The sequence below is a fragment of the Triturus cristatus genome, chromosome 12 (assembly GCF_964204655.1).
Source record: "Triturus cristatus chromosome 12, aTriCri1.1, whole genome shotgun sequence".
Taxonomy (NCBI): Eukaryota; Metazoa; Chordata; class Amphibia; order Caudata; family Salamandridae; genus Triturus; species Triturus cristatus.
Window position 1 is genome coordinate 427,992,119 of NC_140595.1, and position 27,498 is coordinate 428,019,616.

General features: G+C 44.8%; 1 protein-coding gene across 1 annotated transcript in view; it reads left to right on the forward strand.

The window, feature by feature from the left end:
* Positions 1–27,498, forward strand: part of WTIP (WT1 interacting protein) — a 424,743-nt gene that overhangs the window by 345,065 nt on the left and 52,180 nt on the right. The window contains exon 7 of the mRNA XM_085639776.1: positions 26,732–26,800. Within this exon, the coding sequence (XP_085495902.1) occupies positions 26,732–26,800 (69 nt within the window). The remainder of the gene's footprint in view (positions 1–26,731; positions 26,801–27,498) is intronic.

Here is a 27,498-nt window from a genome sequence, read left to right on the forward strand (position 1 = left end):
TCAGTCCCAGCACAGTTACGTTTCTTCTCAGTTAAGCATATTCTGTTGTAGCTGTAACATTAGTGGTGATATTTAGGTGGAAAGTAAAATATCATGTCTCATATTATTTAGCTCTTGCAATTGGCAGTAAAGCTCTCCATTCATTAGAACCTTTGTAGGCAAAGTGGCTCTGTTCGAACCTAAAATATGGTTATTACAATGTTAAATATCTATCCTGGAAACTTGTACTTTATGAAGTACTCAGAGTAGTAGAATGCCACTCAGATTCGAAGTTTTAGATCAGTAGTAAAGTTGATTATTTTCTAAATGCTATCAGTATTTCATATACCAAAGTACCATTTTGAAATACAGGCATATTGACTTATTGGTGTCAATTCAGCCGTGTATATTCAAGCTCTCTTACACAATCCTTCTGAGAGTGGTTTATATATGGACTCATGGCTCTTTCTGTATGCACCTTGAAAGTACTGACCATCATCAAGTGAAAAACAGTTAAACAATGAACCCTTGCACTTACTTCAATGTGTAGAACAGCTGATTCCTGCCTTGAGTGAAAGACTGTATTTTGTGTTTGCATCATGTGCTAGACTTATCAATCCTGCATTTAGTTTGTGAATACCAAACTCAACAAGACCCTAGCAATGTGTTTTTGAAATTAGCAGCGATACAGAAGACTGACCCTTTCAAGTTCGAGCTAACTTGTGAATCTTTGCAGGGAGCGGGGCGTGGCTTGCTGAAGATAGCGCCGGACATGAAACGTTGAAGCTCTGTGGTAACAGCCCTCTTGGCAAAATGGATTCTGGCTCCTGGAGATTGTGAGACCGAGCGGACAGGATCATGAAGTCCTCAGGTGCTCAAATTTGGCGCGGTTGGCCCTGGGAGACTGCGCTTTGGGTGCTGATATGATCGCCCACATAGCTGATCCCCCAACACGGGCTGGTAGTGGCCCAGGGCCTGGCCCATTTGTGCGGCAATACGAGCCTCTCCGGGCCACGATGCTAGGGACCTGAAAAGTAGTGAGTGGGGCCAAGGGGTGCCTGGAGCCGTGGTTCCCCCCCTTACTTGCAGGGCTTGCCCAGCCACGATACTGGGGGCCTTAAGAGTAGACGGTGTTTGGGACCCCCCTGCTAGCCGACATGCAGACAGCCTGGCACAGCAGAGACACGTGAGCCTAGCTGGTCCCGTGCTTTTAGGAGGTGGCCTTTGTAGAATATTGGCTGAGAGGGCGGTCAGCTGACTTCCAGTGGTAACCAAGACTGGGGTGAGCCATGGGCACTAGTGGAAGCTGGGGGTTATGGTTGGCCCTGGGAGGGTTGGTTTGTGCTGTGGCTTAGGCAACTACCCTCTGGTGGGCCGAGGAGTTGGTTCAGCTGGAGGTGGGGGGGTGGGGGGGGCTGGGGTGGCGCTTGGCCAGCCTTTCTGGCACCAGGTGGTCTCCGTGCCCCTCACAGTGGGCCTGGGAGTGCTAGACACCAGATCCGCGTGGGAGATGGTGCGCACTAAACAGGCACGACCAAGCTCAGTGCCGGAGTTGAAGCAAGCCCCGTGGCTGAATTGGAGGCTGATTGCTCCTTGACGGGCATGGGGTTGGAGGCGCACACAGCGGCGATACTGGCAGCCATTGGGGACACTAAGGCAGCACTAGAGGGTAAGATTGATGCAGTGGGGGGGGGGGTGGCCAGGCTGCCGACCAAGATGGCCACACGCACTGATGCTCCTCCGGAGCACCCAGACAAACTTCCGAGATCCGACCTAATGGCACCCTCAACGTGGCTACGGAGGCGAGCGCCGTACAGTTAACAAGGTCAGCGATCTGGGGATCCGAGGATATGCTGCCAAACACGAGACAATCGGCCCGTTCTGGGTCGCAAAGCATAATTGGGTGGAGTCAGTCACGGAGCAGGAGCTGGGCTCCGGATCGAGGCCCACCATCAATCGCTTGAGCCGTGGTCTCCGAGCGGCGTACTGTGATCCACGCAGCAGCCGTGGAGACTCGCTGCCCTGAGTAGTATCTGACGAGGTGAGAGAGCATCTATCCCATTCCCCTCCCCCCAATAGCTGCAACGATTGCCACTGAGGGGCATTCTACCGTTACCATTGAGGCCTGCCCGCTTTTGAGTCCCAGAGGTCCCCTGGCGACAGAGGCCACGGGTGATCCTGAGGCATGGTCATCTGGCCGGTCGGGCAGGCCGTAAGGGAGGGGGCCTCTCACCACCTGGGAATCCTCGCCATAGCACGGTGGCGGATTGCGTGTTCTGGCCTGCGAGACGCGTGCACACGGGGGCTGAGCCTGTAAACCCATGCCTTGTAGCTGGACCCACCTCCGCTTACTGCGCATGGTGCATGGCGGACTGTATGACACCCCCCAATTCCAACCACAATATAGCGGCATGCAGACAATTGAACCTTGCAGCTGCTGGGGATTATACTGGATAAAGAAGCTCGTCGGGCGCAATAGGATCCTTTTGCGCTGTGCTGTACATTTGCTGGACAGGCCTAGCAATGCTCCTGAGTAAATATTGATTTGCGGACCTGGGTGGCAGGTGTTACTGAGGCCCTTCCCGCCCCACCCCCCTTGGCTACATTCTGAGTCGCAGCATCAGTGGCTCTTTAGTTGATGTGGGCTGGACGCCAAGGGTCATAAGGACCCCAAACAGCAACTCTTGCAGTTCAGCAAAACTACTGAGAGAGGCCCAGAAACAGACGCAGACATGGCCGAGGGGGGTTCCGATGTAGGTCCTACAGTGGACCCACCAACAGGCTCGAATTCCCTCTTGCAGGAGTTGAGAGCGGGTTTCAAGGCCCTGGATAGCCGCTTCAACACATTAGACAAGCGATTAGACTGCCTGGGTGCTAAACTGGATGTGCATGACAGACGCCTAGACACATTAGAAGGGAGGTTGTCGGACTTGGAAGATGGTTCTGCTCAATCAGTCCAGCATCTAGATCGGTTTGAAAAACTCCTTAAAGAAGTGGCTATAAAAAATGAGGATTTGGAGGCGCGCAGTAGCCGCAACAACCTCCACAGACTGAGCGTGCCTGAATCATTCAATATCGGCCGCATGGACCAGTTTGTGGAAACTGTGCTAAACTACATATTTGGATGGGAAGCTTTTACTCCAGGTTTTATCATTGAGCGTGCTCATCACTTATTAGGTCCTCGTCCCAATCCAGGTTGTCCTCCCAGGCTTATCATTGCGTGCCTCCTAAATTTTCGCGACAGACATGGCACTGTGCCTCGCAAAAGAGAAGTGAGCTATTAACTGGCAAGGATCCACGTTGTCTCTGTACCCTAACTTTACAGCTTTTGTCAGGAGGCAAGGCGCAAATACGATGGTGTTAAGGCTACGCTACGCAATCTGGGGTTCAGATATGGGATGCTATATCCAGCACGGCTTAGAGTAGACATCGAGGGCAGATCCTGGATCTTTGAATCCCGCACAGCAGTCCAGGAATTCTGCAGAGGCTACAAAGGAAGTGGTAGCTAGAAAAGCAAGGATGCAACCAGAACGTCTCCCTTGCATAGTGGCTCCGTAGCCAGTGCGGAGCTTTTTTCCTCTGAGTGACACATATGCAAGGGTCTTGGTCTCGGTTAAAACTCTCACAATTATTGCCTTGCCATGTACAACTATGGGTGCACGTTGGGCTAGTTAGATAATCCTAAAAGTGGGGTCTCCGGCGTGGCGTTGCCATCACCGTGTGTTTAGCACGTTAAGTGTGTAAGATTTTCATAGTGTATTGTTTTCCAAGTATATTAATTGTTGAATGTTTTGCAAGGGGTATGTAATTGTATACTCATTGGGGTTGTTCCCTGCACAGGTTTGAGCGGGGATGGGTGGGGATAGGGGTCCTTCATTGTAGATGGTTCCAATCATTGTCGATACTGTTGCTCGCTTTGCATTGTGCAATACTAATGCCGCTACACATCAGAACTCACTGTTTTATAGTACAAATGCCGGTTTTGGATAACCTGTTCTCCTTTTAAAACATTTCGCTTATCTGGAACGTCAGAAGACTGAATAATGCAAACAAAGGGAGGACTGTCTTACACTATTTACAAAGACACGGGATAGATATTGCATTTCTGCAAGAAACCCACCTCCCCAGGACTGATAATATTGCATTCGCGACCAGTTGGGGTCCACACAGATATTTTGCTGAGTACAGCACATACGCAAAAGGTACCGCAATTTTAATACATAAGCGTATACCATTTCAGCTACACAAATTGCACAACAACAAAGAAGGGCGCTACACAATGGTAACAGGGCAATTAATGGGTCATCGCATAGCTTTGGTGAATGTCTACGCTACTAACACCAAGTCTTTCCATGACGTACGCTCTCACGTTTTGCAGTTAGAGACCAAGTTTGTTTGCATGGGGGGGACTTTAATCTGTGAATGGATCCAATTCTAGATAGCTCCTCTAGGTCCCCAGACACTAAGCCTCGTGCTCGTCGGGCTCTGTCGAACCTGTGAGACTCCACTGGGCTGATTGGTGTTTGGCATCAACGACACCCGAACAAGCCCACCTACTCTCATTATGCAGCTCACTATGACACCTGGACCAGATTGGAATATTGGCTGGTCACCCCTAATTTAGTCACCTGGTACAAAGATATCATACTCCTTACCAGAACATATTCGGACCACTCCTCATCCGGAGGGCGTTGAGGCAGTGGAGATTCCCTGGACATGTCTTGTTGGACAATCTTTCATTCGAAGCTTAGAAAGGCTATAGGAGATTACTTTGAACTTAACACAGGGTCCGTGGCCAATTAGGCTACACTTTGGGAAGCCTTCAAGGCCTACATGCGTGGCGTCTACATTGCTAAGCAGGCAGGAATTTTAAAAGATCTTAGAGCCACGATAGCTGGCTTTGAACGGAGATTGGACACATTAGACAGTGAATAGATGGCACTACCCGATACAACCAGGTATAACACACAACTGGCCTTAATGTCTGAATTTCGAGAGGATGCAGAGCAGGAAACTCTTTTTTTTAACCAAATATAGCACTGCCCGCCGCTACGGAGAGGATGACAGACCTAGGCAGACATTGGCTCGTCTCTTGAAACCCCCATCAGGCCGTGCTTACATAACTGAGATTCGTTCTTCGACAGGCCAGGTTCTTATGAGCACCCCGGAGATACGTGACGAATTTCTGTCATACTACACCAATCTGTACATGTCTCAGGGGGGACTGCAATAGTTCGGACCAAGAGGGATATTTATCAGAGATTGCCTTAGTCTGGCTTGAAAAATTCATGCAAGAGTTCCTCGCGGAACCTTTTTCGGCGGAGGAGATCTCTAGTGCAATAGACGCCATGAATTGCTCCACGGCCCCTGGAGGAGTAGACTGCTTCACGGGGATTTCTTCAAGGCATACAAAGACCTGTTGGCTCCGCGCTTACTGGAGGTTTATAGCGAAGCCTTGGAGTGTGTAGAATTGCCCCCTACATTACGTGAAGCAGTAATCATATTGCTTCCCAAACCTGGAAAGGACCCAATGTCTTGTGGGTCATATAGACCCCTTTCACTACTGAATCTTGATTATAAAATTTTGGCGAAAATGATAGCGATGCGTTTAGCCCTGCTGTTAGATCGGATAATCTCCCCTGCCCAATCGACAACCCTCAATTTGAGGACTCTATTTGCGGTTCTACACAGAATATCGCCGGAGGTGCTGGCAGCAGCAATACTACTTGACACTGAAAAGGCCTTCAATTCGTTGGAGTGGCCTTTCTTCTTGGCAGTGATGCGCAGAATGGGCATGCTAAATGGATTTATCGCCCTTACCGCATTATTATATCGTGGCCCCACTGCCTGACTTCGACTGAATGGTACAATATCGTGGTCCTTTTGCCTTTTTTGTGGTACCAGGCAGGGGTGTCCACTTTCTCCGTTGCTCTTCATCCTAGCAATGGATCCCCTGGTTAGACACTTTTAAGAGCGCCATTTGCATAGAGGGCTTCAGTTTAGGACTGGCCCTCTACTCATCTCCCTTTGCGCAGATGATATTATCCTTAATGTGCGCTCTCCTGAAGAGAATCTTGAACCTCTTATCAGGGAGATTAGTTTTGGAGGGTACTCCGGCCTGGGCATTAATTGGGGCAAATCAGTCATATTTCCCATCACTCCATGTACCAAGAAATGGGATTGCGAATTCCCTCTTGACTGGTGCACCGACTTGACACTGTATTTGGGCATCCACATTCACATGGACACATCAAATTGTCCGGTGGAATTATTGTCCCGCAATGCATAACCTCGAGTCACAAGTAGACAGATGGCTACGCCTCCCCCTCTCCCTCGCAGGCCGAGTGGCATTGATAAAAATGATAGTCCTCCCAAGGATCTTGTCTTTTTAATAACATTCCGATCCCACTTCCTAATAGTTTTTTTAACGCTCCGCTCTCACTTGATCTGACTAACATGGGGCAGTAAGAGGCCCAGGGTCAGTTAGGATGCCATGACATTGCCTTATGACAGAGGGGGATTTGGGGTGCCTAATTTTCGAATGTACTACTTGGTAGCACTGTGCAGTTTTGCACATTCTTGGTATCATCCAGCTGCTCGACTTCCCTCCACTAGGCCTGAGGCAGATCTAGTGTTGCCTGAGACGCTGCTCACAATATTACCTAAGGGATTCCCAAAAGACCCCCGTTACATTCAAACAGTATCAACAACCAGCTGGGCATAGAGGTAGCTGGTTCGAGTTACTGCTATGACGGCACTGTACTCACCGTACATCCCGATATTAAATAACCCATGTATCCCCATCATGCAAGAAAAGCTAGTGCAGCGCACGTTAATTAAATTCTTAATAACTAAGATCGGGGACCTCTTTACCGAAGGCCATGTTTTTTCAAGGACTGAAGAGGGTAGATTCAGTGAGGCTATTTTCATGGACCATTTCATTCTTAGCCGGATCCGATGCGGGCTTAGGGCAACATTTGCTGAGTTTCTTCTTGAACCTGCTGCTTTCGGCCCATTAACCACTATGATTAAAGCCCCTGGAGGCGAACGGTTAGTTTCTAAAATGTACCGAGCATGGATGGCCATAGTCCCCAGCAAAGATGCTGAGATTCGGGAGGCATGGTAGCAGGATTTGGGACATTCAATGTCAGACTCACATTGGGAATTTTGCTGTGCACAAATCAAAGAAATTTCCTTAAACAGTCGACACAGGTTACTGCATTTTAAATTCCTATGGGGGATTTACATGTCCCCAGAAAGAATTCACAACATTGACCCAGATAGATCACACTCCTGTTGTAAATGCGGAGCCCCACACGTTGATTTTGCACATCTTGTCTGGACTGTTAAGATCAGGGCTTACTGGCGTTCAGTCTGCAACAAAATAACTAAGATGATAGACATGGCGGTAACACCTTCCCCTAAATCCGCTCTCTTGGGATGTGTGCTGGATTTCCCCAAGAGTGTCTGTAAATTCACAGCCATGGCTTTTTTTACTTGCAAAGAGAGCGATAGCTCTTAAATTGGGCTGTAAAGCTTTGCCCACTTCTAAAGCCTGGCTCCAGAGCTTAGCTTATTGTAATACAAATAGTGACCTGTATGCAGATACCCAACCTCCTTCATCTCGCCCAAAAGACATATGGGGACCCATTAAGGCCTATTTGAACAAATTGAACACCTCCCATGGCTTGCAATGGCTAGATGTTATAATCCCCACAGTTGTGGGGTAGTGTGCAACATTGAGGGTGAAGAAATTTGATGTATCTGTTACAGTCCAAGTGTGAAATCCCGATATTGTATAGAATGCCTAGGTAATGTATAAAATGCCTGATGGTTTTCAGCAAACTATGAAATATACGTTATTTGTGAAAATGTTACATACTTTTCCTAGGCATTCTATACAATTCCTAGGCATTATACAGAATGACCAGTACCATTTACGCAAAGTGTTAAAAGGGCACAAGATGAGATTCCTAGGCATTATACAGAATGACCAGTACCATTTACGCAAAGTGTTAAAAGGGCACAAGATGAGAAGCCTTTATTAATTAATACGCATTTGAAGCTGAAAGAACAAAACTACGAAATAAAACACAGGATATTCTTACCGGAAAACAATGAAAGCCGAACTGAGATTGAAGTACTTGTTACACTAAGAAAGGCCGGAGTAACACGTGGAATTATACTCACTTTTTTTCTTCACAAAAAAACACCTTGTATTTTGGCACTTGGATCTTGTACATGCATTTCACAACTTAAAGAAGAATGCGAACAGAATATTGTTACCGGTGAAACACATAGCAGAACTGGCATGACCTACTTGTTGCAGCACAAAAACACCTTCTATTTTGGCACTTTGATCTTGTACATACATTTCACGACTTAAAGTAGAATGCGAACAGAATATTGTTACCGGTGAAACACAAAGCAGAACTGGCATGACCTACAGAATGCGAACAGAATATTCTTACCGGTAAGACACAAAGCAGAACTGGCATGACCTACTTGTTGCAGCACAAAGACACCTTCTATTTTGGCACTTTGATCTTGTACATACATTTCACGACTTAAAGTAGAATGCGAACAGAATATTGTTACCGGTGAAACACAAAGCAGAACTGGCATGACCTACAGAATGCAAACAGAATATTGTTACCGGTGAAACACAAAGCAGAACTGGCATGACCTACTTGTTGCAGCAGGGAAGGCAAGAGTGACATTTTGAATTGCACTTAATTTTCTTTTTCACAGAAAGGCAACTCATATTTTGGCATTTCGTCTTGCACATACACCTGACGAATCCTTGGCCGCTTCCTGTGGACTGAGAAGTAGCTGCAGTTCGGAGAGGTATTTCGTGGTCAGGAACGTCTTCAATTCTCATTAAGTTCTTTGGACATACGGTGAATTGTGATCTGGAGTAGAGTTGCTTGAAGATGTCTTGTGCAGTTCCAAGTCGGTAAAAGCCATCTTCCGTCACGTTCATAACAACTGCCAAGAGATTGCGTGAGTCACCCCGCCCTTTGTCGACGTCGGGAATCTGAACTCGCACAGTGGCACCCAAAGGCACAGGAGGAATTTTTTTGTCAGAATCCCTTTTCATTTTTTGGGCCTGAATCTCAAGGTTCGATTTCGATTCCATTTTACTTTGGATAGCTTTCTCAATATTGAAGCAAACATTGCACAAAATGCTAATCCCATAACCTTCTACTTCGTCGCCGTCATCGTCTTTAGGAGAATGTCCACAGAGGGCATGAACGTTTCGGCCACACTTCCGACATGTATGAGCACCGCTGGTTTCTTTTAAGCAGACGTAACAGATAGCGGAAGAAGAAGGATTTTCGGTAACCACGGAAATGGAAGGCTCTTCGATAACCATGGCTTCATCACTGTTTTGGTTTCCTCCATCATGGATTGCATTCTCAGCTATGTCTTCTGCAGGGAGCTGTGCCTCTTGCATTGATTCATCTCGTCTTTCTTCCTGCTGTTGTGTTGTTTGTACGCTCTCTATTATTTCTTCGAGCTCTTCCTCCGTCTCTACGTCTTGTAAAACGTCGTCTGGCAGGGACGACATCGAGAGACCTACTCTAGCTTTGCAGCCGAACAGAGCTTCGTATGGTGACCTCTTAATCCCAGAATGAAAAGCTCTTTTCTTCATAAGTTGGACGAACCGCAATCCCTCACTCCAGCAGCTAGTTTTTTCAACTTGCATCCAAGCACACAGCATATTTTTAATGTCCTGATTAGCTCTTTCGACGCTCCCCTGACTTTGTGAGTGTCGCGGCTTACCATGGACGATCTTCAAGGTGGGCCAATACTCCTTTAGGCTGCTTACCACATTGTTTGCAAATTCCCTGCCGTTTTCGGACTGTAGAATCGTTGGAGCATCAAGCAACGTAAATATGTTGATGAGCTTGTAGGCTACTTCTTCCGCTCTCTTTGATTTCAGAGCCCTGAGAACTACAAACTTAGTGAGATGATCTTTGTACACCATTATAAACTTGTACTCTCTGTCAGGATGGGACTGAAAATCGATGAGATCGACCTGACAACGGGAGTTGAATTCAGAAAAAAACATTGGCTTGACCACAACACCTTTTTTAACACCTTTTTGCTTCTTCTGGCAAGGCTCACAAAGGTGAATGTACAGCTCAATATCATGACTGGTAATGTTCTTATACTTGGGTGAAAGTTCTTTCAACATCCTGTCCCGTCCTCCATGACCAATAGCCAAATGGGCCTTATGGAGTACGTCAAATAACTCTGAGTCCGCGACGTAAAACTGAATAGCACTCGTACCTTCTTTAACAGGATAGATCAACTTAGTTGTATTCTCGACCATCATTACGTCATAGTGTTTCACCAGCCAATAGTCCTGTGGTTCCTTCTTAATGGTCGTCTTAGCCTTTTTCACATCGTCCACTAACTTTTGGTAACTGGTTTCGGTTAGGAAAACACCGTTTTTAGCAGCATTGGCTCTTACATGAGATAATTCATCGCAGAAATGTTCGTTGCATGGCGTGATTCCTGTCTTGGCACTACACTCCCTTCCGACATGGTGATACAAGAACCACGGGAAAGGATGACGGCAGAGCGTCTGTGGAACCTCAGCCGGAAGCTATACACGACCTCTGACCCTGCTTGCAGGCAGGTTGCTCCCCACACCACCGCACGGCTGCCACCTGCTCTTTGCCAGGTTACTTGTGCTGTCTCTGCCCCTCGCTTGCTGGCAACTTGTGCTGTCTCTGCCCCTCGCTTGCTGGCAGCTTGTGCTGTCTCTGCCCCTCGCTTGCTGGCAGCTTGTGCTGTCTCTGCCCCTCGCTTGCTGGCAACTTGTGATGTCTCTGCCCCTCGCTTGCTGATAACTTGTGCTGTCTCTGGGATTAGGTCTATTATATACTTTGCCAGCAGACAATCCGGCAAAGTATACAATGCCTAGGCAATGTATAAAATATCAATCATTTCATACTTTGACGTTCGATTTTCAGGCATTCTATACAATACCTAGCCATTGTATAGAATGCCGGATTTCACACATTAAAATGGGATTAAACGGGATTAAAATGGCGGGATTAGGCGTATTATATACTTTGCCGGCAGACAATCCAGCAAAGTATACAATGCCTAGGCAATGTATAAAATATCAATCATTTCATGCTTTGACGTTCGATTTTCAGGCCTTTTCAGGCATTCTATACATTACCTAGGCATTCTATAGAATGCGGGATTTCACACTTTGACTGTAATTTATGTACTGTTAAATACACTTTATTGTATTGAAGGGAAAGAATGTTTTCCAAATGAAAATGGGGTCGCGAGAGTAAGTCTCGAAGCTTGCATCAAAAAGTGTCTTGCTGTCAGAGATGGACGGGTTGAACATTGAACAAGGATTGAAGTATATGTATTTTATTGTTCTTTGTAGGGCACTGAATAAGGCATTTTTATGTTGATATATGCAGTGAGTAACAAATATGGAAGGTACTGTATTATGGAAATGGAAAATAAAGTTAAAAAAAAAAAAAGATTGATGCGGTGGCCTCTGACCTTGGCCGCCTGTGAGCTAATCAGTGCAAATTGGGGGGCAGAGTGGAGGAGACGGAGACTGTGGTACAACACTTGCAGCCCATTGCAGTAGACTATGGAACACAAATGCAATAATTACAGCATGAAATTGGGCGGCTACGGGATAGAGTGGAAGACGTGGAAGGTGGATCCCAACGGAACTACGTCTGAGTCATGGGCCTACCAGAACGGATTGAGGTTCCCAGTATGGACCTCTACTTAGAAGAATGACTTCTGACTGTGGTCATGGAGGGCAAAGAGGCTAAGTTTTTTTTTGTTTTTTTTTTATAGTTGAGAGGGCCCATAGAGTGCAAGGTGGCCCCCGTGACTAGGCATGCCCCCAAGGGCTGTGGTACTCAGACTTGACTATCGAGATAGGGATGACATCCTTCAAAGAGCCCGTGTGCATGGACCCTGGCAGGTGGAAGGGGAGTCTGCAAACATTTACCCTGATTACAATCAGGGAGTCCAACGCCAGTGGGGAAACATTTTTGGCCGTGAAACAGCAGCTGCGGGCACTAAATTTGAAATATGCACTCAAACAGTGGGTGGTCGACCAAGACTGCACCCACTTTTTCGCTTCAGCACCGGAGGTTTGGACTTGTCAGGAGGCCCTTGGACGGTGGAAATGGCCTGCGAACATGCTCAGATGCTAACCCTGCCATCATTAAAAGGCAACTCCAATTAAGGATCAGGCAGAGATGGAAAGGGCAAAGATCGTGACGGAAGTGCAACAAACCTGCATGATACCCATGAGTGATAGATGTTCTCACTGAGCACACTCCTCTGAGGCTCTGGGAGTAGCATCTGAGGGCACCCTGCATAATGGAGAGAATGGGAACAGGCCGTTGGTGTCCCTCATGACTGCTTACTTGCTGGGGTGACGACGAAGGGGCAGAAAGGCCCCAGGAACTGACTGGGCAATTTAGGTGGCCCCACTAGCCCATTCGTATGGGGGCATCTAGAGAATGCTGTTTGAAGTGCCAGGGGGCAATGGCCCCACGGTGGTAGACACTTTAGCTCTTGTTAAGAAAACAGTCTTGTTTCAAGTTTTTGTTGCAATGTTGAGGCCACATGCATCTCGGGCAGTGGGAAGGTTGGTAGTATTGAGCCTGCAGCACGAGGTAATTGGGAGGGGGGCATGGTTGGTCGATGGCTTGTGAAGGGCACTTTGGGTCCTGAAAGGGTGGGGTTGGACACCGTTGCAGACAGTCAAGGTACTAATGGGGAGTAGGACCGTAAATGGCTCGGGCTGGTGTTTGACCCTGAATGTTCTCTCCTGGAACGTCAATGGCCTGGGAAATAAGCTCAACAGAGATATTGAGGAGATATCTGCTGCGACATGACTGCAATATAGTTCTGTTGCTGGAGACCCACTTGCTGGGGAATATTTGTAAATTTCTGGGTAGAGGCAGATGCATATATTGCTGGCGCATGCAGGATTCACAGGGTAATCCCAGGGGTGGGGAGTCCTGGTTCGTCGATCCCTGCTACTGGAGGTAGTCGATAATTGGGTTCACAAGAACGGGTGCCAGGCTGTGATTCACGGCTGGTGCTATGGGGAGGACATAGTGTTGGGGTCATGGAACTTTCCTCCAGGCTTACAGTCCTTCGGTCTGAAGCACTTGGGGTCCTAGCTGTCAGATGCTCCGGATGCACTGACCATTATTGAGGGTGATCTTAAATTGACTCTACAGTGGGACTTCGATAGAGAGATGAGGCCACCTTTGTGAAGGCCATGGGAATGGTCATTATGCGTGCAGAGCACCCTGGGAGACGCCAGTACTCCTATGCAGCCACCTCCCTAGATTCTATGTCCCAACAGAACTATCTCTTGGTGCCTAAACACCAGATGTGCAGATTCTCCAGCACTGATTTTCCCCCTCCCGACATATCTGTTCATTCCCCCTGCTCACTGTGGTCCACATAGATGTGCCGAGTCGGATAGTGTTGTGGATATTTGACACCTGGGAACTCTGAGACAGGGACACCAAACAGCTAGTAACTACGGGCAGAGAATAAGGGTTTTGTCCAGTCAGCAGCTGACCTGTGGGAAGTTTACAAGGCTGTCCTGAGAGGTCAGTTAATTGCACGGGTGGCAGGCAAGAGAAGGGATAGAGAGGAGGAGTGCAGGAAACTTGAGGAGAAATTGCTGCAATGGGAAGCTGTGTATGTGGCCTTCCCATCTAGAGGCCTGTCCCATAGGATAGAGGCGGCAAGGTGGGACTATACTCTGGTGCATCAGGAGTCGAGAGCCCAGTTGCAAGCCACTCAGAGCAGGTTGTATGAGGTGGGCAATTGTAAAAATGCTGGCAAACTCCTTGCATGGTTGGCCAAGAAGGAATAAGGACAGTGGTGGGTGCGAGGGATCAGAACGGGTAAGCCCACGTTAAGAGAGCTCCTCCCCCAAGACATCACTTGCGACATACCTAGGGCAGTTATATCTGGCTGTAACTACACATAAGGGGGAGCTAGAGAATTTTTTTGGGGCCTTCAGGCCCCCCTTTCTTTTTCCCCGATCAGGTTGAGTAGCTGAATGGGGAAATACCTGATGGTGAGATGGCTGAAGCTATATCCCAACTGAACAGCAGCATGACCCCATGTCCCAACGGGTTTCCCATATATTGTTTTTTAATGTGTCACATCCAAAGTTTTAAAGGCAATGCCATTTATGTTTATCAAGCCCAGGGAGGTGGGTACTTTGCCACATGACCTTAGAGAAGCCACGATCGTCTTGATTCACAAGGACAGGAAACCTACGGAAGACTGTGCCTCCTACAAGCCGATTATGTTGCTTAATACTGAAATGAAAGTTGAAGCTAAGATTTTAGCAGGTAATTGATTCTCTTGTCAACCCAGACCAAACTGGATTTATGCAATATAGGACTAAGAGGCACAATCTGAAGAGTCTGATCGGTTGCTTGGCACGTAGCATGGTGCTTTGTGAGTCCTTCTGGCCTTAGATGCCGAAAAGACCTTTGACTCCCTGGAATGGCCATATATGAGGCCATGCTCAACAAGCTAGACTTTGGGATGTTTTTTTTTTATCCTGGTTTTGCCTGTTGTATAAAGACCCTGTGGCAAGAATCCAAGTTAATAGGGTCCTCTCAAATAGCATAGGTTATCCAGGGGCACCAGACAGGGCTGCTCTCTCTCACCCCTATTATTTGCGGTGGCACATGGACGCACAAATACGGGGCTTCCGATAGGACCCGGATTGGGAGGATGTCATCTTGTTATACGCTGATGATGTCCTGCTTTATTTTGCAGACTCAATGAATTCTGTGCCACAAGTCCTTCGTTTCCTGGGGATTTTAGGGAACTACTGGGGGTTCCGCATCAATTGGCACAAGTCGATGGCTTTCCCGGTGCAAGTAAGGGATCATGACAGGGCTCTGGACTGCCCCTTTTGGTGGGCAACCCAGGGGTTCTGCTGTTTGGGTTTTTTTTTTACCCCTGATCGAGATTTGTTTTGCCATGAAAACCTGACAAATATCCTGGTGGTCTACCGCATTGATGTGGAGAGGTGGAGGAAACTCCTGCTATCCCTCTTGGGCCATACAGCCCTCTACAAAATGATCTACTTAACTACATTTTTATATATTTTTTAGAAAGCCCCCTTCCAGATTCTGGACAATTTCTTTCATAAGGTGGATGGAGTCACAAGGGTGTTGCTGTGGATGGTGGGGTCCCGAGGATTGCCCTCTCGCTATTGACTAGATGCCTGATGGAAGGGGTCAGTGCCCTCTATGTTTGGCCCTCGCAGTTGTTGGCTGTCAATTTCTGGTCATTTTCATGCTAGGAGGAATCATCCCAGAGAGCGAAACACACTGCCATGGCCCCAGAAAGTTACCTCTGCTGACTCTGTGGTGGTAGGGGATGCCTCTCCTCCCCTTCCCCACGGGAACAGTCATTATATGGAAGAGGGCAATGCATACATTGGGATGGTGAGCTAGATTGACACTGGAGACACCACTCTAGGACTCTGACCTCTTGAGTGGTTTGCGTGAGGTTGAGGAACACAAGAAGTGGTATCTCTTGGGGATCTCCAAGTTGGGCGACGTAGGGAAGGAGGGTATATTGATCTTATTAGCTCGTATTCAACCTGCAAGTCGGCAATCGGGGAGTCCTATTTTGAGATACCAGCAGATGCAGTATAAACTGGGAAAATGCAAGGCTCTCTGGGGGAAAGTAGAGGAGGACTCCCCACTGGAATACAGGGTATTGGTTGCCCCTCTGACAGAGCATGTGTTGTCCTGACTCAACTCCACTCTAACAAACAATAGTCTTCCATCGCTTGAACCTCTAAGAGAGAAATCGGAGTGAGACCTGGGTAGGCTTGATGAAGATGACTGGGGGCAGGTGTGTGGGTACCCTGGCGATGTCGCCGTTAGGGCGGGATTCTGCTTGATCCAGTTAAAAATCCTTCACGGACCAGTCTGTTTCATATGGGTAGGGCAACTGACGAATACTGCTTGCAGTGAGGTCGGCTGAAGGGCACCCTATTGCATACACTGTGGGAATGCCGGAGGATTGGGGCCTACTTTAAGTGGGTGGGTAAAAGAATATCAGAGGTCCTGGGCTATGGGGTGCGACTTGCATCCCAACTGATCTCACTAGGCATCTGGAGTGAACAAACTTTGGACCGCTATGCCCTACTTTTTAGTAACCTGGCCCTGAAGGTGGCACATAGGGATTTACTGAAATACTGGGGGGCACAAACCTTGCCTACCATTCAGGAGTAAGAAGGCATGGATTGGTGCATGGGGCAGTGAAATTGATGTACCAAGCCAGATGATACCCATGCAAATTTGAGAGGGTACGGGGTTCTTGGTTGGAACCGAGGGAAGAAGGAGAGTGAGAAGCCAGGGGAGTCGTGATCCTGGTGGGGGCGGCAGGTCCACCTCAAGCCACATGATGGTGTTGGGCTTTTGTGTTGATGTGAAATACTCTGGTTTTTGTTAGCTGTATTGCGCCAGTCCAAATTTTGGGAAGATTTATACGATGACTGTTGTATGCTTGCTCACCTTCATTAGGAAGTTGGGGGGTTTTGTTATATTTATTGTTTTTTATGAATAAAGAGATGTTAAAAAAAACATTTTGCAAGAAACTTTGCCTTTTAAATTGTTCAGGAGTGTCTCATAAATCAGGTTTTAAAACACATTTTTAACGTATGAGGAGGACAGTCTCTGCCTTCTTCATCCTCCTATCTCTCTTCCCCTGCAGCTCTCACAGCCCAATGGTCATCCTCCAGAGCACTGCACACAAATAGGGCTCTCTTTTGCATCGCAGGCGATGGTCCTTTTCTATGTTTGTAGGACAAGCAAAAGACCTATAGAAATGCAATCTTTTGTAATGCAATAGAGAGGCTTTTTAATTTGATCTTCTAGTATATGGGATTTTTCTATATCTATCAGGGCTTTCGAGTTCTAAACGTAGTACATCATCAGTCTTCTGCAGTGCAAAGATAGTCCTCATGTTAAGGCCATTACACTAAGCCAATTCTGAAGTTGGCTACCAGTTTAGCTGCCTAGCAGCAACCCACTTGATAAACGGACACAAAAGAACATGTTCTCATAAACCTTCATTGTTTTTCCTAAAAGATATAACTGTATCATTAAGTCCAAACACTGTGTTATTTTGAATGAGGTGTTAGTCTCTCAGCCTTTCAATAATGTGAATCCAACCAATCAACATTAACATGCCTAAACAAATTGTAGTGACTAAAGTTAAAACATATATTTGTGTTTGCTCTGTATGATATTGAATCACATTGGCTAACTTTTCTGCCATTTTGAAAGAAGATCTGTATTGGAATGTCAGCAATTCAACTGGTGTGTACTGTGACTGTAGAAAAGATTAATATCCACTTAGTTCCAAGCTTGACATTTATTGAAGTTCCATCTCGTACATGAGAACTCTACAAACAAGCTGTAACATACTGTTATCAGGATATGTTGTCACAGATTAGGTCATGGCAAAGAATACTTCAACATAGATCCCCCACAACAAATGGGCAAAATTGTCACCACAATTACTTTCTTTATTATCATGGCCGTCAATAGAATTATTTTTGTTAAAAAAGGATACGTTTGGACTGCAGACTAACATAGGTCTTGGAGTGTGTTTGTGTATATATATATATATATATATATATATATATATATATAATCTACTGGCGGTCGCCAGTAGATAGTTATAGTTAGGACCACGTTTCCATGGGAAAAGCATTTTTTCATGTGCTTATAACTTTGGCGTCGTTTGACGAATCTTTACAAAATTTCCCAAAAAGTTTCTCTTTTTTGATCAGCTCCTTCCTTGAAATTTTGGGGGTGATTGGTCAGGAGGGGGGCTGAGAAAAAAAGGGGGGGTCCCAAAACGTGTTTTCTCAATGCATTTTCCATAGGAAACTTTAGACTAGGCTACAACTGCTGAACAGAATTATGCCAAATTTGGCAGGGAGAAAGGTCTTGGTCCATAAAGCACACTTTTGTTTAATTGGTGTAAATCTGTTCAGTAGTTTTTGAGAAATATAAAATTTGACAGATATCGACATTTGGGAATTCTGACATCTGATTGGCTGAGGGGTTACGAGCACGAGCTTGCGGCTGATTGGCTGTGAACGGTTGCAACTAGGAAGTGTTGGCAGCCATTTTGTGATTCAGTCCGTCAGCTCGCATCTCTTAGTCTACAAGCCATCGGGTCCGTAGTTCTACCTCTGCGAGACAACACTGAAAATATACCGCAGCTTTGTCTGTGCGAGATACCTTTTTCACGGTCCCTCTCCCCACATCACCGGCTCGCCGCTCGCTCCCCACATCACAGGAAACCAGGACCTCGGTATATTGTGGTGTACCAAAACCACGCCTCAGTACACAGAAACCCCTATCCTTCTAGCTATAGTATCTTATTCGTTCTCCGTACTACAGCGGAGCTACGAATGATTAGATATCCTAGAATAATGCGACTCAGGTCCTCTCAGAATTTGTGGGAACAAGATACTCTTTCGCTTAGACACTCATACCTGTTCACAATGTGAGTAACCAGAGACTTTCTATCGTTCAAAAGTTTTATTTCAACTAACGAGCTCTGTAATGTAGTACACGTGCTAAGGTGAGGAAAGAAATGCATTTAAACAATACAATCAGCATAGTTTCAATTGCATAAATTATGAATGGGGAAAGTATATTATAATGTCAGTGGATTAAGCCATATAGCGCTCACCACCCTCCCCATGCTACGAGCTATGTTTATTATATCCGTGGAAGACCTCTGGGCTTGGACAGCGGAACCCCCTACCTCAAGTCTTATATGATAGGATTTACATCTCCGGACAAGCACAGCTCTTCCTCGGGAAAGATTGTTCTCCAAGTGTGTGTAATTTGCATCCTGTGCAATATTAAAAGCGCTCGAAATTTCAGAAGCGGAGGTCTGTTCCACGTTATGTCTATATGTACGTGGGTCGGGCCAAAGCTGAATAACCTGCAATGTTGTTTTCTGGTCTTGAACACGGTGTACAGACGAGAACTCAGTGCACAGCAGAAATAGTGAAAGGCAGACAGTTCCCATGCGAAGCAGCGAAAACAGAAGTGTTCACGAGAACCAATGCATTTAGAGTTGTGTGGAAAAAGCGGCTAAAATGGCTGTGATGCAAGATGCAAACTCATGCTAACTTAGCAACGTTTGTTGGCACTTCCTAACCTCCATGAAACCCTCCCCTTTGGGTGGTCCTACGCACAGTGAGCAAAGTAGAACACAGAGTCCAAAAAGTCAAGAAGAGCAGATATCCAATATAGGAAAATGAAATAGGCGAAGAATGTCAACAGGGTTGAAAAGAGAAAAATTTAATAATACCATGGTGAGAGAGAAAAAAAAAAAACCCCATGTGGCACCGCCAAATTAATCCATCAGTGTGTAAGAGCAGTAAGTTGCAACAGCTTCCAACAGTAAATCATTATTTTCGTCTGAAAAAGTAGATGCCATCCAATTCAGCAATTCGAAGGAGCAAAGGTAGTCATTAATTATCGGTGCTTCCAGCACCATAGCAGGGCAACTTGCGTGGTACTCGATGTAACTCTGTTGCAGGAAATCATGTGCAGCCATACATACATCCCACTGAGCTAGCACACCAAGTGCAGCAGCACATGCCATGAAACCAATACCGGAACATTCACGCTCATGATTCACCAAAGGGTTCACCAGGAAAGGAAAATCCGGGTCAGGCGACTCTGTGTTTGTGAGGCATAGATCCAACGCCCATTGGAAGGGACAGGACATGCATGAGAACCTGGTTGGATACAAATATACCAGGGATAGCGGAAAGACAAATTGTAAGCCACGCTGAGAGTGGCCAGCGGCAAGGTACCATAACAGTCAAGCATGTGGTTGCAAAGTAGCTGTAGTAGGGCTGGGTTGTGAACGAGCACAGGTGGAGCAGCCATTTCTGAGCATGCAGATCAAGAGGAAAAGTCCGGCAGCCAAAGCTAGTCGAAGTGGCAACCCACCAAAAACACTAGAGAAAATAGAATAAATGAAAGCAGGGATCACACCAAAAATAGTTTGAAAAGATGTTACAAGGCCGGATCCCACAAGCTTAAAAAAATGCGCCTGTCCTATTGTATGCAAATCATTGAAAATAGAATGAATTAGCTCACCAAAATGTTGTGGGAGATGAGTGTTTAAAAGATTATGAACTTCTGTTCTAGTGTTGGCCACCTGCAGGACATAAGTCTCACGGGCAGAAGTGAGAGAAACTTCTTTCTGAGACAATAAGGCTCTTATTCGGCTCAGCTTGTCGAACTCTGCCTTCAAGGTCGGCATGGAAGGCCAAATCGAGGTATCGAAACTCCCCTGTGAGGGAGGAAACAGCACGGTTTTACGGAATATCTTTTAAGATGCCGCAGCATTTTACATTATTCACGAAAAAATAACTGCCATTACACAACATTGTTTTGTCTGTTGTTGATATTGTATAGGATGATGTATCTGTGTTATATCATGGTCAGAACCAATTGCGGCTCACGGCTATGCCTTTAGAAACCAGTCCATCGTCTCGCAGCTCTTTGCCAGCGAGCCGTTGGGCCCACAGCTCTACCTCTGTGAGCCAGCCCGTTAGCTCGTAGCTGTGTCTCTGCTAGCAGGCCCATCGGCCTGTTGCTCTCCCTCTGTGAGTCAGACCACAGCTGTCCCTCTGCGAGCCAGTACGCTGCTGTGCCTTTGCGAGCCGACGGCCCGTAGCTCTCCCTCTGCGAGCCGATCTATATATTCACTGAAAAAACCATAGGTTTTACAGGCGGTATAGTTAGAAATTAGCATTTAAAAAACAGTTGAAATTCACTGAAAAAACCATAGGTTTTACAGATGTTATAGTTAGAAATTTGCATTTAAAAAAACAATGAAATTCACTGAAAAAACCATAGGTTGCAGAGGCGTTATAGTTAGCTGGACATTTCACACGTACAAAACCAGAGAAATTCCACCGTTATAGTTAGTTCAGCTAACTATAACTCGCGCCCCCGCAATGCACTGCTCATGACATCACATATTACATCATTCATGGCATGGTCAGTGACATCACTGATGACTTCACTGATGACATTATCCACATGAAAATCTGATGCACCTCTTCACAGTCTAATATAACCTTTGATACATCCACTGCAAAATACAGAAAACCAATTTCGAAATTGATAACATACCAGTTACAACATACGCACTCACTGATTACTAGGTCTAGACACACATCTACTCATTCATCCAAACAATCACTCATACACGCAGTCACTCATAAATACAATACTATCATATGCACTCATACACCTATACAGACAATGACACACCGCTACTCATCCATGCAGTTACTCACACACCCACTTAGTCATGCAAAGAATCTATCACAGTCCCATTTACTCACCTATACAATTATATACACACCACCTCACTTATTCATACAGATAGTAATACATACTTACTCTCTTATATAATCACTGATACAAGTACACACTCATCCATACACTCACTCTTGCATATAGTTGTTTATATACACCATCACTCACATATACTGCCTTTAACATATGTAGTTACTTGGACATGTACTGAGACATCCATTCACTCAACAACACACTCATACAGACACTCACCCACCCATACAGCTGTTTCCATATGCACTCTTGAACCCATACACCCAGTGAAATAACTGTCCTATTGTATGCAAATCATTGAAAATAGAATGAATTAGCTCACCAAAATGTTGTGGGAGATGAGTGTTTAAAAGATTATGAACTTCTGTTCTAGTGTTGGCCACCTGCAGGACATAAGTCTCACGGGCAGAAGTGAGAGAAACTTCTTTCTGAGACAATAAGGCTCTTATTCGGCTCAGCTTGTCGAACTCTGCCTTCAAGGTCGGCATGGAAGGCCAAATCGAGGTATCGAAACTCCCCTGTGAGGGAGGAAACAGCACGGTTTTACGGAATATCTTTTAAGATGCCGCAGCATTTTACATTATTCACGAAAAAATAACTGCCATTACACAACATTGTTTTGTCTGTTGTTGATATTGTACAGGATGATGTATCTGTGTTATATCATGGTCAGAACCAATTGCGGCTCACGGCTATGCCTTTAGAAACCAGTCCATCGTCTCGCAGCTCTTTGCCAGCGAGCCGTTGGGCCCACAGCTCTACCTCTGTGAGCCAGCCCGTTAGCTCGTAGCTGTGTCTCTGCTAGCAGGCCCATCGGCCTGTTGCTCTCCCTCTGTGAGTCAGACCACAGCTGTCCCTCTGCGAGCCAGTACGCTGCTGTGCCTTTGCGAGCCGACGGCCCGTAGCTCTCCCTCTGCGAGCCGATCTATATATTCACTGAAAAAACCATAGGTTTTACAGGCGGTATAGTTAGAAATTAGCATTTAAAAAACAGTTGAAATTCACTGAAAAAACCATAGGTTTTACAGATGTTATAGTTAGAAATTTGCATTTAAAAAAACAATGAAATTCACTGAAAAAACCATAGGTTGCAGAGGCGTTTTAGTTAGCTGGACATTTCACACGTACAAAACCAGAGAAATTCCACCGTTATAGTTAGTTCAGCTAACTATAACTCGCGCCCCCGCAATGCACTGCTCATGACATCACATATTACATCATTCATGGCATGGTCAGTGACATCACTGATGACTTCACTGATGACATTATCCACATGAAAATCTGATGCACCTCTTCACAGTCTAATATAACCTTTGATACATCCACTGCAAAATACAGAAAACCAATTTCGAAATTGATAACATACCAGTTACAACATACGCACTCACTGATTACTAGGTCTAGACACACATCTACTCATTCATCCAAACAATCACTCATACACGCAGTCACTCATAAATACAATACTATCATATGCACTCATACACCTATACAGACAATGACACACCGCTACTCATCCATGCAGTTACTCACACACCCACTTAGTCATGCAAAGAATCTATCACAGTCCCATTTACTCACCTATACAATTATATACACACCACCTCACTTATTCATACAGATAGTAATACATACTTACTCTCTTATATAATCACTGATACAAGTACACACTCATCCATACACTCACTCTTGCATATAGTTGTTTATATACACCATCACTCACATATACTGCCTTTAACCCCTTCCATGCTCATGACGGAACGGTTCCGTCATGAGCCACGGTTGAGCTGTGCTCATGACGGAACCGTTCCGTCATGGTCCCGCCCGCGCTCGAACCCTTCAGCACCGCGGCGGAATTCGCCCAGCGCTGAAGGGGTTAACATATGTAGTTACTTGGACATGTACTGAGACATCCATTCACTCAACAACACACTCATACAGACACTCACCCACCCATACAGCTGTTTCCATATGCACTCTTGAACCCATACACCCAGTGAAATAACCATTCACACATCTATGCAGTCACACACCTCCCACACACACCTCCCACACACCTCCCACCCACCCACACACACCCCACACACCCACACACACACTCAGTCTCCCATACAAATACTCCGGCAAACAAGCAATAACCCATTTAGACACTCATGTACCTACTAACCAACCCATGTAGCAGTTTACACAACAACAGACAGACTGATAGACATTCACACAGTTTAGTCACTAACCGATGCATTCAGTAAGACACGTTTAATCACTCACTTATACAATCAGTCGCACATCTGCTAAATCGTCCATCCAGACACTTATACACCCACTTATTCTTCAATACACCTTGGTATATATATAAAACATATTAAAACTTTGCAGAAACACACAGTCACTGGATGATGTCATCAGTGTTGTCATTTGAGATGTCATCAGTGATGTCACTGACCATGCCATGAATGATGTAATATGTGACGTCCTGAGCAGTGCATTGCAGGGGCGCGAGTTATAGTTAGCTGAACTAACTATTAGGGTGGAATTTCTCTGGTTTTGTACGTGTGAAATGTCCAGCTAACTATAATGCCCCTGCAACCTATGTTTTTTTCCGTGAATTTCAATGGTTTTTTTAAATGCAAATTTCTAATTATAACGCCTGTTAAACCTATGGTTTTTTCAGTGAATATATATATTATCTACTGGCGGTCGCCAGTAGAAAGTTATAGTTAGGACCGAGTTTCCATAGGAAATCTGAAAATTCTATTTTGAATAACTTTGGCGCCGGTTGACGAATCCTCTCGAAATTTTCCAAACTAATGGGGCGCTCCGCTCAGCTCCTACCCTGAAAGTCTCGGAGTGATTCGTCAAGCGGGGGCTGAGAAAAAAGGTACAGCCCGAACGGCTGAACAGAATTACTTGAAATTTGGCAAAGAGGTAGTCCTCAGGTCAGGCATGTGCCTTTTGCATATATGGTGTCAATCTGTTCAGTAGTTCCTGAGAAAATTGCAGTTAAAAGTACATAAATATCTATAAGTATCATAAATATCTATAAGCGCGCACCGTGCGCGCACCATAACGTGCGCGAGCGTAATTCTGATTGGTGGTTACATGTCAGTCAACATTCGAAACGGTCGAAATCAGGAAGTGTCGACCGCCATTTTGTGTGTTTTGTGTGTGACAGTGAAAAAGAAAGGTGGAGAACGTGAAAAGGGGGCAGGGTAGAGAGTTCCTGCCCCCCTAGCCTGTGTCAGGGGGTCCCTGAAGGACCCCGAAGGCTGAAATTTTTTTTTTTCTTCAAAAAATCGCAGGCTGCGCGCACGGTGAAAAACCTTAAAAAAAAAACATTTTAAACGAGCCATTCCATATTACAGGATACAGTCAATCTATAACTATATACATAGGTAGCTTATTGTAAAATAAATGTATAAAAAATATAATAAAACATACATAACTTAGCATTCAAAAAATCTTACAAATTCACTTAAAAACCGTAGGTTTCACACACGTTATAGTAAGGAATTAGCATTTAAAAAACCTTGCAAATTCACTTAAAAAACCATAGGTTTCACACATGTTATAGATAGCTGGACATTTCACTCGTAAAAAACCATTGAAATTCCCCCGTTATAGTTAGTTCAGATAACTATAACTCGCGCGACCGCCACTCTATCACAAGGATGATGTCATCAGTGATGTCATGAGTGATGCCACTGACCATGTCATGAGTGATGTAATATGTGACGTCATGAGCAGTGGATTGCGGGCGTGCGAGTTAGTTAGCTGAACTAACTATAACGGGGGAATTTCAATGGTTTTTTACGAGTGAAATGTCCAGCTAACTATAACCTGTGTGAAACCTATGGTTTTTTAAGTGAATATATATATATATATATATATATATATCATGATTCTGTCTAGTAACAATTCAATACAATGAATTATTACTTGAAAAGAGATTAAAAGTAGTCCTTTTTCTGCTCAATTTATGTGAGAAAATGAAAGAAAGCCACACCATTTTTAAGTGAGAAACAATCTATTTTCATCAGGAGAACATATTATATATCACATAAGGGTGTTCCCAAGGGTGAGCAATGGCGGTGCAGTGCTCGTGAAGGTGACATGGTGTAATGCAGACCAATATTAAATAGCGAGAAAGCCACAAAAGTTTGTTGATAAATAATGTACACTATATGTCTATAGACAAACAGTTAACTCAATGTTCTGCCCATTTGTAATCCCAATAAATCAATTATTTAATTATGCAGGTGTCTGTTTTGACCCATTTGGGTATGATTTTGAGTCATGTTTTCATAGGGACAAACAAAGGTAATCAAAAGAAAAGTGTACCTCAAGTGTTGAAGTAAGTATTGGTGACCTGTGCTTATTATGTTATCAGGTAGGGAGGATCAGATAAGTACCCTTAATTAAGTCAGGACTCATTGGAATGAGGTCCTACAATATATACAGAGGCTAGAATCAATAATTGATAGTGCAGCACCAATCTGTATCGGCTATTACCAGTGGTAATTACTTACGAACTGCTGTGTCAGTATCTGAGAACAAGGTCCTAGGCTATACTTTGTAGCTATAAGAAAATTGATAAACTTACACCATCTCAGTAGACAATTATTGATCTAAAACAGTGCCACCATGGCTGGTTGCGTGCTGGTTGAGACTGTATATGTGTCCATAGACCACATAAACATGCACGAAGTGAAAACTAACATATCAACAGAATTTATTGGCCCTCATTGTCAAGCTCAATGAGGGCCCAATAATCCTACTGTCTAATCCAAGTAATACCTTCAGTTCACAAAGTGCATGTGATCACTAATTTAAACCAAGTAGTAGAGTTAATTGTAGGTCTTAGGGTAAGCAGCCTGTCTGTGGCCTGGGTTGTTTTAAGAAATGTTCTGAGGGTTTGGGAAAATGTCAATATAACGATTAAAGTTAGGACTAGAAGAGAAACACACATTGTTTTGTAGGGGATTCATAGTCAGATATGTTGTGTGGTTGGAGATTACATTTAGTACAGGGCATAGTCAGGACTTAAAGATCAACTAAATTGATGCCAAGCAGTCTTTGTAGCTAGATGCTGCCCCCTGGAGACACCTGTGTTAATAGTTTAGACCACATGCTCTTACTTAGGCTGTCTGTTTTATGTTGAACCTTCAGACTAATGTTTATGCTTCAAATGATCTGAATTGAGTGTAAAGTCAATAAATACCTTTGCAACTGAGTTTTTTTTTTTTTTTTACCTTCATTGCATGTTTTTGTTCTAGGGCTCTGAAGAGACTATTCGAGTGGTATCAATGGACAAAGACTACCACGTGGAGTGCTATCACTGTGAGGTGAGTAGACGTTTTTCTTGTCTTCTAAATACTCTCAAAATGTAGTATTCAAATTAATATGTTGATCCTTTGTCATTTGAAATGGTCAGCTGCATATTAGGCAGTACATAACGATAATCTGATTAGGATATCATTATCTCATCTTCAACGTGTATTGGCAAAGCCAGCAGGTCTGCTGTTGGCCACTAGTCTTTTGGCTTCGGTAATGCTCGTTTTATAATGGTTTTGGTAAAACTTTGTTTTGGAGTGTGGGCATAGTTACTGGGCCCACACCAATATAAAAGAAAATACTGGCTAAAAGCAAAACATTTTTCGGTCTCAAAAAACACACATTGCTATAGTAGTGTCTGGCTGATCGGGACTGTTTTATATCTGAATAAGCAGAATGGGAAAGGAGACTGGTGTCCCTTACTGTGAGGTTAGCTGATGTTTGAGGTAGGCTAACCCATAGCCCGATGCTGTGTACTGTAGGGGCAGGACTAATATGTGGAGGACACAACATTCCAATGGATGAAGATTGCTGGTTAATGGCCCCAAAAATTGTGTATATGCGTGCGTTTGTGTATATATATATATATATATATATATGTATATATGTGTGTATATATATGTGTATATATATGTGTATATATATATATATGTATGTATATATATATATATATGTATGTATATATATATGTATATATGTGTATATATAT